General features: G+C 49.0%; 2 protein-coding genes across 2 annotated transcripts; both read right to left on the bottom strand.

Moving 5' to 3' along the window:
• Positions 1 to 1,198: 1,198 nt before the first annotated feature.
• On the bottom strand, positions 1,199 to 2,917 carry LOC123138462 (alpha-amylase type B isozyme). Its single transcript, XM_044558442.1, has 3 exons — positions 2,715 to 2,917; positions 1,694 to 2,638; positions 1,199 to 1,585 (listed from the first exon to the last, which is right to left on the bottom strand). The coding sequence occupies exons 1-3, from the start codon at positions 2,799 to 2,801 to the stop codon at positions 1,334 to 1,336; spliced, it is 1,284 nt and encodes a 427-aa protein (XP_044414377.1). The 5' UTR covers positions 2,802 to 2,917; the 3' UTR covers positions 1,199 to 1,333.
• Positions 2,918 to 6,010: 3,093 nt separating this feature from the next.
• On the bottom strand, positions 6,011 to 9,778 carry LOC123138463 (serine--tRNA ligase, cytoplasmic). The gene is made up of 10 exons (XM_044558443.1): positions 9,467 to 9,778; positions 9,319 to 9,389; positions 9,058 to 9,219; positions 8,608 to 8,713; positions 7,599 to 7,792; positions 7,135 to 7,238; positions 6,878 to 7,061; positions 6,612 to 6,791; positions 6,291 to 6,518; positions 6,011 to 6,200 (listed from the first exon to the last, which is right to left on the bottom strand). Exons 1-10 carry the CDS (start codon positions 9,597 to 9,599, stop codon positions 6,186 to 6,188), a joined length of 1,377 nt encoding a protein of 458 aa, XP_044414378.1. The 5' UTR covers positions 9,600 to 9,778; the 3' UTR covers positions 6,011 to 6,185.
• Positions 9,779 to 11,878: the final 2,100 nt, after the last annotated feature.

Here is an 11,878-nt window from a genome sequence, read left to right on the forward strand (position 1 = left end):
TTCCGATAGTGCTAGTACAAGATCGGCTTCTCACGCTGACAGGCTGCACTCACGAGACTGCGATCACGTATCTACTGCCCACCTAATCAGCCGCTCTCCGCTCACCATAGAAACCTGGTTCAAAATTAGCTGCAACATGCCACACATTGGGATTGTTCCGGCTATGCCACCCCACTCCAACCAGAGCTGGTTGGCTGCTCCATAAGAGAACTGACAAGAGCTTGTCAGAGCAACCCGTCCTACCCAAAGAGATTTTGAGAATCCTAAGAGAGAACAGCCCGAAGCTTAAAACCTGCTAAGTGATTAAGCATCACTTAAGAACTACTCCCTCCGTTTCTAAATATAAGTTTTTTTAGAGATTCTAATATGGATTGCATACATAGCAAAATGAATGAATCTACACTCTAAAGTACATCTATATACATCTGTATGTAGTCCCAATTGAAATCTCTAAAAGACTGATGTTTAGAAATGGAGAGAGTAGTTGAGAATTAAATTAACCTATTACTCTTGTGGATCGTGCATTTACTAGATGGTCAAGTGTCTGTTCTAAGCGTCTGAGGGTAATTGTGGGCAACCGAAGAACAAGTCTGTGAAGGTTTCGGAGATCTACCACGAGTGATTGAGCGAAGTCTAAGTGTTTTATCTCAAGGAATATAGGATGAAGACATTGTCTTCTGAGTTTAATCTCGGCCCCTCCAAACAGATCATAGAGTTGTGCTAGCAACTTGGACTGGTCGAACAAATCTATGTCTTCATCAAGCTTACAGGTTTTTTACTTTATCGAACTCATTTACCTATGTAACGTGCATGCATTCGAAGAACTTCTCCCCGTCTTATTTCTCTGTGACTGTTGTGATTTCTGCGAAGATGATTTTGAGCACTTTGTTATTCTGCTGCCTATGACATGTTTAGTTTTGTGTGCATTGCTACTTAGATTAACCTCAGTTAATTCTCTTTTCAGTTTAGTTTATTCTTTATTCTGATCTATAGTTCTTCTATGTACTCTGTTTTTGCTCAAAAAACTCGTTTTTCTAAAGAAATTGTCGAAGTTCCCATTCACCCCCCCCCCCCTTTGGTCGATATTCGATGCAAAGGCAGAGCTCCTACCATCAAAGCCTCAAGCTTTAGGTTGCACGCTCCCGCACGGTCGTGCTGTACGCAATTTTTGGTCAACGAACAATGAATAAACCATGAGTAGCGAAAACACTATTTATTATTATTTATGAAAAATACAATGGATGTCCCTCATCCTCACTTTTACATGGAGGAAGTACTAAAATCGTACTATGTGGACAACATGACTAATTTGCAAGCTGCTCCGGTAATTTTCTTATATTTTCTCCCATACAGCATAGTCTTTGCCGTGTGCGGCCACCTTAAAGCCTCCGGGAATGAGGTGCCCCACATCGTATCTTGGCCCGAGCTTGACGATGACCTTGCCGTCGATCTCGGCAAGGTAAAGATTGGCGTCAGCCTCTATGATTTGCAGCTTGCTCTCACTGTGTATGCCCTGCCTGGTCCTGATTGACACTAGGCGATCGATCTCCTCCTTTAGGCCCCAGTCGAAGAAATGATCGTAGAACTGAAGAATCACAATTATTTTTCATCAGTTCGGTCATCCATGGTTTCTTATATGAACGAAAAAGGAAGAAGAGCAATTTAGATACGATGAACTGGTAGGATGACTCACGATGCATGGGGTCCCTGGGTGCGTGAGGATGTAGGCGTATCCCTGCATGACCCTGTCGGAAGGGAAGGGCCACATGTGCTGCGTGGAGCCGGTGTCATGGTTGTCGACGAAGGTCACCGCCTTGGCTGGCCACCACCCGATCATGCCTGGCGCCTTGCCGTCTGTGCCGCGCAGCCGCCACAGCTCGCCCTCCACGGCGACGTTGAGGATGCCCTTGGTGGTGAAGTCGAACGTGGTGCCCGGGCCGGAGCCGCCCACCTTGTTCACCCAGTTCACCAGCTCCTGCCGGTGCTGGTCCTGGTTGAGGTTCGGCTTGCCGTCCCCGCCGTACGCCAGCGACGTCCATATCTCGGCCACGGCGAAGCTGGCCTCGGAGCGGTCGATGTAGATCTTGGCGACGTCCGCCGAGTAGCCCTTGGCGAAGTCGAAGCGCCAGCCGTCGAAGCCGACGTCGGTCCTGAGCCAGTTGAGCCACTCGACGAGCTCCTTCTGGACGCGCGGGTTGAGGTGGTCGATGTCCGGGGCGGCCCCGAAGTCGGCGCCGGTGTCCGGGTTGCCCGTGCCGTCGGCGTAGGGCCGGTCGTCGCGGCAGATCATGTGGGGGCCCCAGTCGAGGCGCGCGTCCGGGGTGCCGCCCTCGAAGATGCAGTAGATGCCCCGGCCGTCCTTGCGCTCCGCCGTGCGGTGGTTGATGACGATGTCGGCGATGGCCTTGACGCCCTTGCCGTGGAGCGCCCCGATGAGGGACTTGAGCTGCGCTTTGTTGCCGTACTTGGACGCGTCCAGGTCGTAGAGCCGGCCCGGCATGTACCCTTGCTCGGCGACGGACTGCGACGCCGGAGGGAGCCAGACGTGCGTGATCCCGGCCGCGGCGATGTCGTCCACCTTGCCCATCAGGAAGTTGTACCACCCGCCGTTGTGCTTCCACGACTCCCAGTTGAAACCCTGCCGCACTCAGCAGAAGTCAAAACTCGGTCCAAAACCCAGGAGCTTGCCGACGGGTACAAGATCTTATTCTTACCTGAAACAGGAGTTGCCCGGAGGCCAAGCTGGCCGACAGGCCAAGGAGGACGAGGAAGAGGGGGAGGGACGAGTGTTTGTTCGCCATGATCTTGAGCTCTAGCGAGCTGTGCTTTGGAAGAAGGCGATGGAGAACTGATGGATTCAGCTTGTGTGTCTGGCCAGGTATTTATACTGTGCTGCAGCATGCCGGTGGGCAACTTGCAAGACATGTTCCGGTGCGATCGACTTCAATGCTCCGTTGGATCGATGGATATGTCGGCCGGAGTTTGTTATCGGCCGGTGCGGTGAGCTCAAAAGGCGAGTGATGGAGCCAGCCTTCGATGAGAAAGGCACCGGCCAATACGACAGTCAGTTATCCTGCTGAACTTGAGAATTCCTCAGAACTCACTCACACGCCAAACTAGCTAGGGGAAAATAAACACCGTCCTTTCTAGCAGTGGAAAAATGGAATAGTGTGTGTGTGGTTACGAGCCATCGTCTACTAAAAGGGCGTGATATCAATCGAAAAGGTTTCGGCTTTCTCGCACTGCAATGAGGGTCAGTTGTGCTGTAACAACAGTTCGTAAGATCAGGGGCAACTGACGGTAACTTTGGCGAGATGGCTCCGCGGTTACTTGCGCATTTCAGGCAGCTAAAATCCGGGTGAGCAAATTCCTGGATAACCTGGATGAGGTGCGTCCCTCGAGGCGGATAAAACTGGACATAAATTTCTGGTGAGTAGTACCCAGTCCGAGTATTCATTCGTTCGATGAGAATTCAGTTCGTGATCGTGAGGGTAGGAGTATGTCGCAGGAAAAGATAGATTGTTCACCAAGGATTACTTCCGAATGCAGTTGCAAACTTGCAGCCCTCGACGTCATTTTTTGCTCAACCGTTGGGTGGGATAAGCAGACGCCATGATAAGCGCTGGCTGGCCAGAGACGTTATCTCGGGGCGAACGCAAATCGAACTGACTCAACTGAACAAGCGCAAGTGTGTTTCCGATGGAGATTCCAATTGCCACCATGCCCTCTAGAGTCATAGACGTCACGCTGCACTGTTATTCCAGGAAACTAGGATCCTACTAAGTGCCACACAAGATACGAGCACCTACGACTCAAAACATTTTTATGGCAAGTTTAGTGGCGGAAGAATCAACTTTTGTGCTTCAGTTTATATTTTTGACAGAAACTTGCCGTGTGTTAAATTACAATTTTTCTTTTTCTGAAAGAGAAAGGTAAATCGATTCAAATGTAACTAGGGTAGAGTAGATCCTGCTCGCGTTTGAAGGCCATCCAAATGCATCAAGGAATCAGCTCAAACAAAAAATGCATCAAGGGATACAGTAACGTCGAGCAGTGAAAAAAGACTTGAGCATGAAGAAACAACGCTCACCTGACATACCGAGGAGTTTTTTTTTTTGCGGGAAAAACTTTCAATCTATTCATCTTCAATCATGGTAGTACAACGAGCACTAGAAATAATAAAAATTACATCTAGATCAGTAGACCACCTAGCGACGACTACAAGCACTGAAGTGAGTTGAAGGCGCGCCGCTGTCATCGCCCCTCCATCGCCGGAGCCAGGCAAACCTTGTTGTAGTAGACAGTCGGGAAGTCGTCGTGCTAAGACCCTGTAGAACCAACACATCAGAACAGCAACCGCCGCGGATGAAGAGTGTAGATCAAAAGAATCCAACCTGAAAACACACGAACGAAGACGAACGACGAACAGATCCGAGCAAATCCACCAAAGACAGATCCGCCGGAGACACAACTCCACATACCCACCGATGATGCAAGATGCATCACCGGAACGGGGGCTAGACGGGGAGACATTTATTCCATCTTCAGGGAGCCGCCACCGTCTCGTCTTCCTGAACAGGACACAAACCCTAGCAAAGCTTGAAAAAAGATCTAAAAACGAAGCCCTCCCATCGGCAAGGGCCGAGATCCACCCCGCCTCCATGGCCATAGGGCCACCGGAGACGGGATGGACCGGCTCCGGCGCCGGTGAGAGGCAGAAAGCTAGGATTTTTGAGAGGCGGCGGCTAGGTCCAAAGCGGCGGCTCTTGTTCCCTGTGCAATTTGCAATTCAACTCCGATCCATGACATACCGAGGAGTTGATACACAAGCAAAAGAGTAAATAAAAACTAATGCATATGAAGTCGATATTACCAACGTAAACAAAGAGGAAACAGAGCGGTGGGATCACCCACTAACTATCGCCACCTTCAGGGGCGGAGCCAGGATTTAGACATGAGGGGGGCGAGAGAGATAACATACTTGAGAGAGCCAGTACATGAATTTAGTCTCAAAATTAGCATTGATACGAAAGCATTGGAAACAAATATTTGACAATACAAAATGTTACACCTCTATTAGTTTAAATTTAACTCTATGAATATGTCAGGTGGATATGTATTTTGGGTAGCATGAATATTGGAGCTGGAAGCATGCCTCTTAAAAATAAATATATTTTTGTTATATTCCTCTTCTTGATACTTCAACCATTGAAACATTGAACAGAGTCTGGAATTAGAATTCTAAATTGTAACCTTGCCATATCTAATAGGTAGATCAAACTATTTCTATATGTAGTTGGACTAGTTCATCATATGTCTCTCTGATCTGAAAAATCTACTCGGAGTTTGTTGTATTACAATAATACCAGTGACGTACCTTAAGTTGTGCCAAAATCAGTTGATGAAGCAGCCCTGATTCAACCGCTAGATTAGAAGCACGGAATGAATACGCAGTGCTCCAGTATCGAGGAAAGGAGCAGCAAGATCCGGCAGGCGGCGGCGCATGGGCGCACGAAGACACGAAAAAACCTAGAAGAAAACTGACTACTCGATCGATGGCTGCGGCTGCAAGTACGCCTAGTTTCCTGATGCGTAGGTAGATTCTGTGTGTTGGGCCTTTGGGCTGGATTATTGGATCATTTAACTCTAAAATAGTACGTCAGCCCAGCCATGTCTATACGTATATTTACATTACCAGTGTATGAATACCCAGCGAACATTCACAGGGGGGGCGAGACGATGGGGGGTGTCTGACCCCTGCTCGCACCCCCCTGCCTCCGCCTCTGGCCACCTTTAATTGTCTCACAAGTCACAAAGCCTTGAAGACCAGGCAATGAACACCTTAGGCCTCATGTGGTAATAATCTTAGCATTTTCATCTCTGTCCCACAAGTACAACTGCTAGTCCGGTAACGAGCGATTTACAGGTCAGCTTGCAATAACAAAATAAATTAAGTTATCGCTACTTCAATCTCTATAGACCATCAATTAGTGCAATGGATGCATAGTGATGAAAAGCACTAATATACTTTGTGGTAAACTGTGTCCTGGATTGTAATATTTTGTAGCCAAAACAACCAAAATGGGACACCAAATCATCATCATGCTACAGACCTTGAAATTAATAAAAGGAAGGGTGCACCATTATCTGCCTGGAAACAATTTTCATTTCGCTACCCTTACAGCTCAACCTGCATTTCCCTGCCAGGAGAGGACAAAATAAACCATCAGGTTGGTGGTGGTCTGGTGGATTAACATGCTGTCTTCGGAAACTGGAAAAGCAAAAAATACCTTTGGTTTAGACTTGTTGGGTTTGGAGTCGGCAGCAGCTTGTTTGCTATCAACAAGAGGCCGCTTGAAAGGAAGGAAATCTATCCCAAGCATGAATGGCCGCAACACCTCTGGCACTTCAACACCACCCTCCCTCTGGTAATTCTCCAGAATGCAGCAAAGGGTCCTCTCAGTTGCAGTCAGCGTAGAATTCAGCATATGAACAAACTGCTTGGATTGCTCATCATTCTGCCATTTCAACAGAAATACATCAGTAGTCAGACATTTTGAGGCACAAGTAAGCAGTCATCTACCAGTATCCATCCATTAAAAAAAAAATACCTTTTTCTGGCCATAGCCTATTCCAAGTCTCCTTGCCTGATAATCAGTGCAATTTGAACAGGATACTAATTCTCTGAAGGTTTTTGATGCAGGGAACCATGCTTCCAAATCATACTTCTTAGCTGCAGCATCATTAAGAGCACCAGAGACAATTGAAACTAGTTGATATGGTAGCCCAATCTGCAAGCAATGTTTATACATATCAGCGACACGCAGTCGAGGATATCAACACTGTTGTTTAAGGTTCGCAAAGCTTCAGAACTTACCGCCTGATAAAAATCTTCTGCATTTTTAATCATCTCCTCATGCATTTCCCAGGATACACTGTCATTTGGACCTGTGGCGCAGAACTGCTCGATCTTTTCAAACTGGTGGACTCTGAAGATGCCAGCTGTGTCCCTCCCGTGTGAACCAGCCTCTTTCCGGAAGCACGTGGAGAACCCAGCATATCTAAACACGCAGTTATCAAATTACTTGCGTCTAGTGACTAAAGACAAGCTACCTAAAATTAGGCACTACCCACCTGATCGGCAAATCTGCAGGATAAATTCGATCACCTAGATGATAAGCACATAGCGGTTGCTCCGATGTTGCTATGAGATACTTATCCTCTCCGTCACCTGTTACCTGCCAAATGCAACTAATGGTCATGGACATATTATTACAAATGTTGGATCAAAATAATGCTGCTGAAACATCATTAGTTCAAATCAACAATGATCATGAGGAACCAGTGTACTAACAGAATGTAAATAAAAAACGGTGCTTTGAACTTTGCCCAGAACTGTACATATTAAGGCTTGCCAGATAGTTATAACTGGAAATGGAAGGTGCTTACTGAAGCTGTGAACATACATCGGCAAACTAACAAGAAAATACATTACCACACCCCGAGAAAGCATGGCCTTACTTCTAAATACAGAAACAAATAAAAATACAGTTAACCAATAACACCAGAATATGCAAGGGACACCTCTTTGGACTTACTTTGTAGAGCTCCTCATCAAATTGGGCCAACTGGGCACATTTTGCCATGATTTCCTTTCTCATGAAAAAAGGAGTTTGCATTGGTGTAAATTCTCGTTTTCCCAGGAATGATAGCCCAAAATTTATCAACGCCTGGTTCAGGAGAACACCGTCGCCCTTCAAAAAGAAACCTCTTCCACCAGCTACATCAGCACCTGTGAATGAGTGGGCAAAGTATGAGAGGTGGCTTAAAATTTAATAAAGCAGGGGTTCCACAAATTTAGTAACTCCAGCGAGCTTGTGCTATGACGGGAAAAAAACTTCTTAAGTTCAAATGCACAATGTTTTTTCATAAGCTTAAACGTAGTGCAAGTAGATGCAAACATAAAAAGTTGTTACTATTCTGCTACTCCCTCTGATCCAAAATAAGTGCCGGGGTTTTAGTTCAAGAGAGTACCGGAGTACTATATTTGATGATCTGGTGTTCCATAATATGGTAGACAGAGGAATACAGGGATCTATCAATCCCATCACATATATGTATCAAGCACAGCAATTGTATAATGATTTGTGTGATACCAAGTACTGGGGCCAACATGCTAACACAACAGACTCAACGGTGCTACTTAAAACCAGATAATTCAGTTGCTGATACAGCAGTGCTAGTTGAAACCAGAAATTTCAGTCAAATACACAGAATACTATTGGTAAGTGTTTAACGTAAGACCCATACAAATTGTAGAGCTGTGCTGATTATTAAAAATTCGTCAAAGACAAAACCTATATTTGTCACACTAAAACAAAATCTATAGTTGTCAGTAAGCTGGTTCTCCCAAAGTTCGGAACAAAAAAATTTGTAACAGAATCATAGACGGTCATTCTACAATGGCAGCGAGCACAACAAAAGAAGCAATTCATTACAACTGTAGGCATGTAAAAAAAATGCATTCAACTTTCAATTAAACTTGAACCGAAGTAATCCAAGCACAATGAGAAAGCACTCAACCAACAGAAGTTTTTGAGCATTTACCCTTATCCAAAGATACGATGTCAAGCATTATGCATAGATCCACATGATTCTTCAATTTCTCCTCCAGTCTCTTCTCTCCCCATGTCCGCACAATAGCATTATTTGCCTGTGAGAAGGAACTATTAAGCAACTTGAGATGCCTTTACATCAATTCTGTGAAGCAAATCTACGTTTCATATTTTTAGAGTAGGTACATCCAGTTGCTCACAAGCAGATTCAAACCCAACTCAATGTAATGCAGTGATGTTTCTTGTATTACTATAGATACCTAAATTGCATCAGGAATATTAACACCAGAAATAGGGGAACAAGAAGTAGGTTAAATTAGAGCTAGTATGGTTCCAAGCAATCACTAAAAAGGGCTAATATCTTTCACAAAGTTATAAAACAGATGCTGCCTTAGCTATCTGTAGAACCAGGAATTGTGGGGTTGGCACTTATTCAACGCACCTCGTCGTTGCTGATGGGCACAGATTCATGCACGAGGTTGCCGATGGTAACGAGCTTGGCATCGAGGGTGGTCTTGGCCTCCTGCACCTCCGTCTCCTTGGCGGCCAGCCTCTTCTTAATCTCCTCCGTGCTCTGTATCAGCTCCGTCGCATCCTGCTTTTTCTGCAAAAAGCGGCATGCTCGCCGTCACATACAAATCCAGAGCCCCCCGCCGAGGACTAAAAGAGAAACCAAAGCAAAGCAAATCGACGCGGGACGTACGGCCTTGAGCTTGCCGATCTCCTTGCTGGTTTTGTTGAGCTCCTGCCGGATCTTGTCGAGCTCGAACTGCCCTGCGGAGACGATACAACCTGGGGGTCAGGGTCCGCGGATCTGGAAGGTTCTGGGGTGGGAGCGGAGAAGGACTTACTCTGGCGCCACGCCTCGTCGAGGACGATGACCTCGTCGACGAGCTCGACGGGGGCGAAGCGGCTGCGCTGCGACTGGCGGACGAGCTCAGGGTCGCCGCCCTTCTCCTTGCGGAAGAGGTTGATGTCGAGCATCTTCTCGTCCGACCGCGGCTAGGCCACCTTCTCCGCCGACGAGCTCGACGGGGGCTAGGCGGCTGCGCTGCGATTGGCGGCGGCGGCGGCGGAGGGCGGAGAGGGAGGGTTCTTCTGACGAGAGAGGGATGACGGGGAGGGAGGGAGCGATCGAGAGCAATGCGGCCCGTTACATTTTTTTCAGAAGAAAGCCGGCCCGTTTACTGTCCCAAGCTGGGCCGGCCTTGTGCCGGGCTTCCTTTAGGCCCGTATATAGGCCCTGTTTGGTTCATGACTCTAGGACTTTTTCTAGTCACAACTAAAAAGTCCCTGGTCCCTAAAAAGTCCAGTTTCTCATTAGAGGTTATTAAATGACCATATTGCCCCTAGTATATAGAAAAATAACAACCAAACAACACCATGGGGTGGCAGGGCAATGGGTACAGCGAGGGATATTGTTAAAAAAGACTCTCCTTGAGAGTCTTCTTCATTTAATCCCAAAAAGCAAATTTTAGTCTATCAGAGTAAATGACCACGGGTAGCCTAGCCGGCTCTCCTTGGTTCTTCAAAAACATCGGGCCGATCGCGCCCTCAAACACCCAAGACGAAGAGCCGCCTTCCTGTGGCCGGCTGATCCCCTGGCCGGTTGACCGAAGGCGGCAAGGCACCTCAAGCCTCCGCGAAGGAGGCCGGCTCCTAGTAGGCCGCCGCCAGGATGGCCGCCCTCTAGCAGGCGGCAGTCGGCCCGCATCATGCACCCTCAAAGTCTGCACCCACATAACGGCGACGAGACGGGCGTGGCTACACTAGAGCCTGGCACTCCCGAATCCCGAAGCGGGCGTGGCCATAGTGCGCCGTACCGGGTAGCCATCCCCCGCCCGGCGCGGCACTGTTGCCACAATTGACCATGACATCACCCATGCCAGAGCACCCATGCCAGAGCACCCATGCCCCCACGACAGGCTGTCAGTACGACCCGCAGGCGGCGGCCCTCCCTTGCCAGTGAGCCCTTATAAGGCGGCTTGGCCAGTCCAGTCGGCCCGAGGGGAGGCCGGCTCCCAGAAGCTGGCCAATCCTCGCCCTGAAAGTTTGTGCACCATTAAGCAGATGAGACGGGGTAAGGCTAAAGTGAACGCCCACCAGGCGGCGGCACTGTAGTCATGCTTGCCCCGACAAAGCCATCATCATCAAGGGCGAGGCTACAGTAATGAGCCGCCGACAAGACCCCCAAGTAGTGGGCCCGGCCTGTCGACCAAGAGGCCGGCAGCCAGCGGGCCCCAGCGGCCGGCGGAGAAGCCGGCACCCAAAGACACTGACGGCCTGGACCCGCCTCCAGCCGAATTACCATTGTACCCCTGGGGGGTAGGCCTATATAAACCCCCCAGGGCACCCATGCAAAGGGTTGATCTCAGATAGTTTCACACACCCATATAGAGAGAAATGGAGAGCTAGCCTTGCCCTTCTTCTTCCTTTAGCCAAACAGCTCAAGGAGCCTCTTGTAGCTACTACTTATTTAGTGATCATGCGGAGACCCCGCAGAGCAGGACTAGGGGTGTTATCTCCTAGGAGAGCCCCAAACCTGGGTAAGATTCGTCGGCGTGCATGTCTTCGCCTTATCCCGTTTCCAGGCACCGGCGATGTTTTACTGGCTCCCACTATAATTAGCCATCATTTGGCATATGTTGCACCTACCACCCAACATTTGGCGCCCACAGTTGGGCCAGGTGCACCGTCATTCGGAGACCTGGTCTGGACGGGAACCTTGTTCCTTCCCAGCGAGCGTAGCCAGCCCGGCACGCCCGATGGCGCTTGCCCCGACGTGCTACATGGCGTCGACGCCGCCTGTGCAGCGAGCTGCCTCACCGATCTTCTCGGCGAGGTTCACCTCTCCGAAGAGCCCGCACCAGACGGGGGTGCAACCAGCTCCGAGAGCTGCCTCATCAACCTCCTTGGCAAGCTCGACATCGCCAACGAGCCCACCTCCGACTTGGAGTCGATCGGCTCCACCGACCCGATGCTTGTCGATTCCGACACGGCATCCCTCGACGTCTTCCCCACCAACGTGGTGGTGATCGACGACCCTCTCCCTCGCGCCGACAGCGCCAACAGCACCGTCACCGAAGTGCTGGTCATCAGCCATGACGCCGCCTTCGGCGAGAACTCCCACGATGCTCTGCAGTCGATAATGCACAACTTGTCCGCGCCCATTCAAGCAGACGCAGACGCCGAGACGCTGGAGGCTTGTCGCCTTGCCCTCATCGAGAACGGCAAGAAGATAGCCATCATGAGACGCCTCACCG

Source organism: Triticum aestivum, chromosome 6B (genome assembly GCF_018294505.1).
Source record: "Triticum aestivum cultivar Chinese Spring chromosome 6B, IWGSC CS RefSeq v2.1, whole genome shotgun sequence".
NCBI classification, from domain to species: Eukaryota; Viridiplantae; Streptophyta; class Magnoliopsida; order Poales; family Poaceae; genus Triticum; species Triticum aestivum.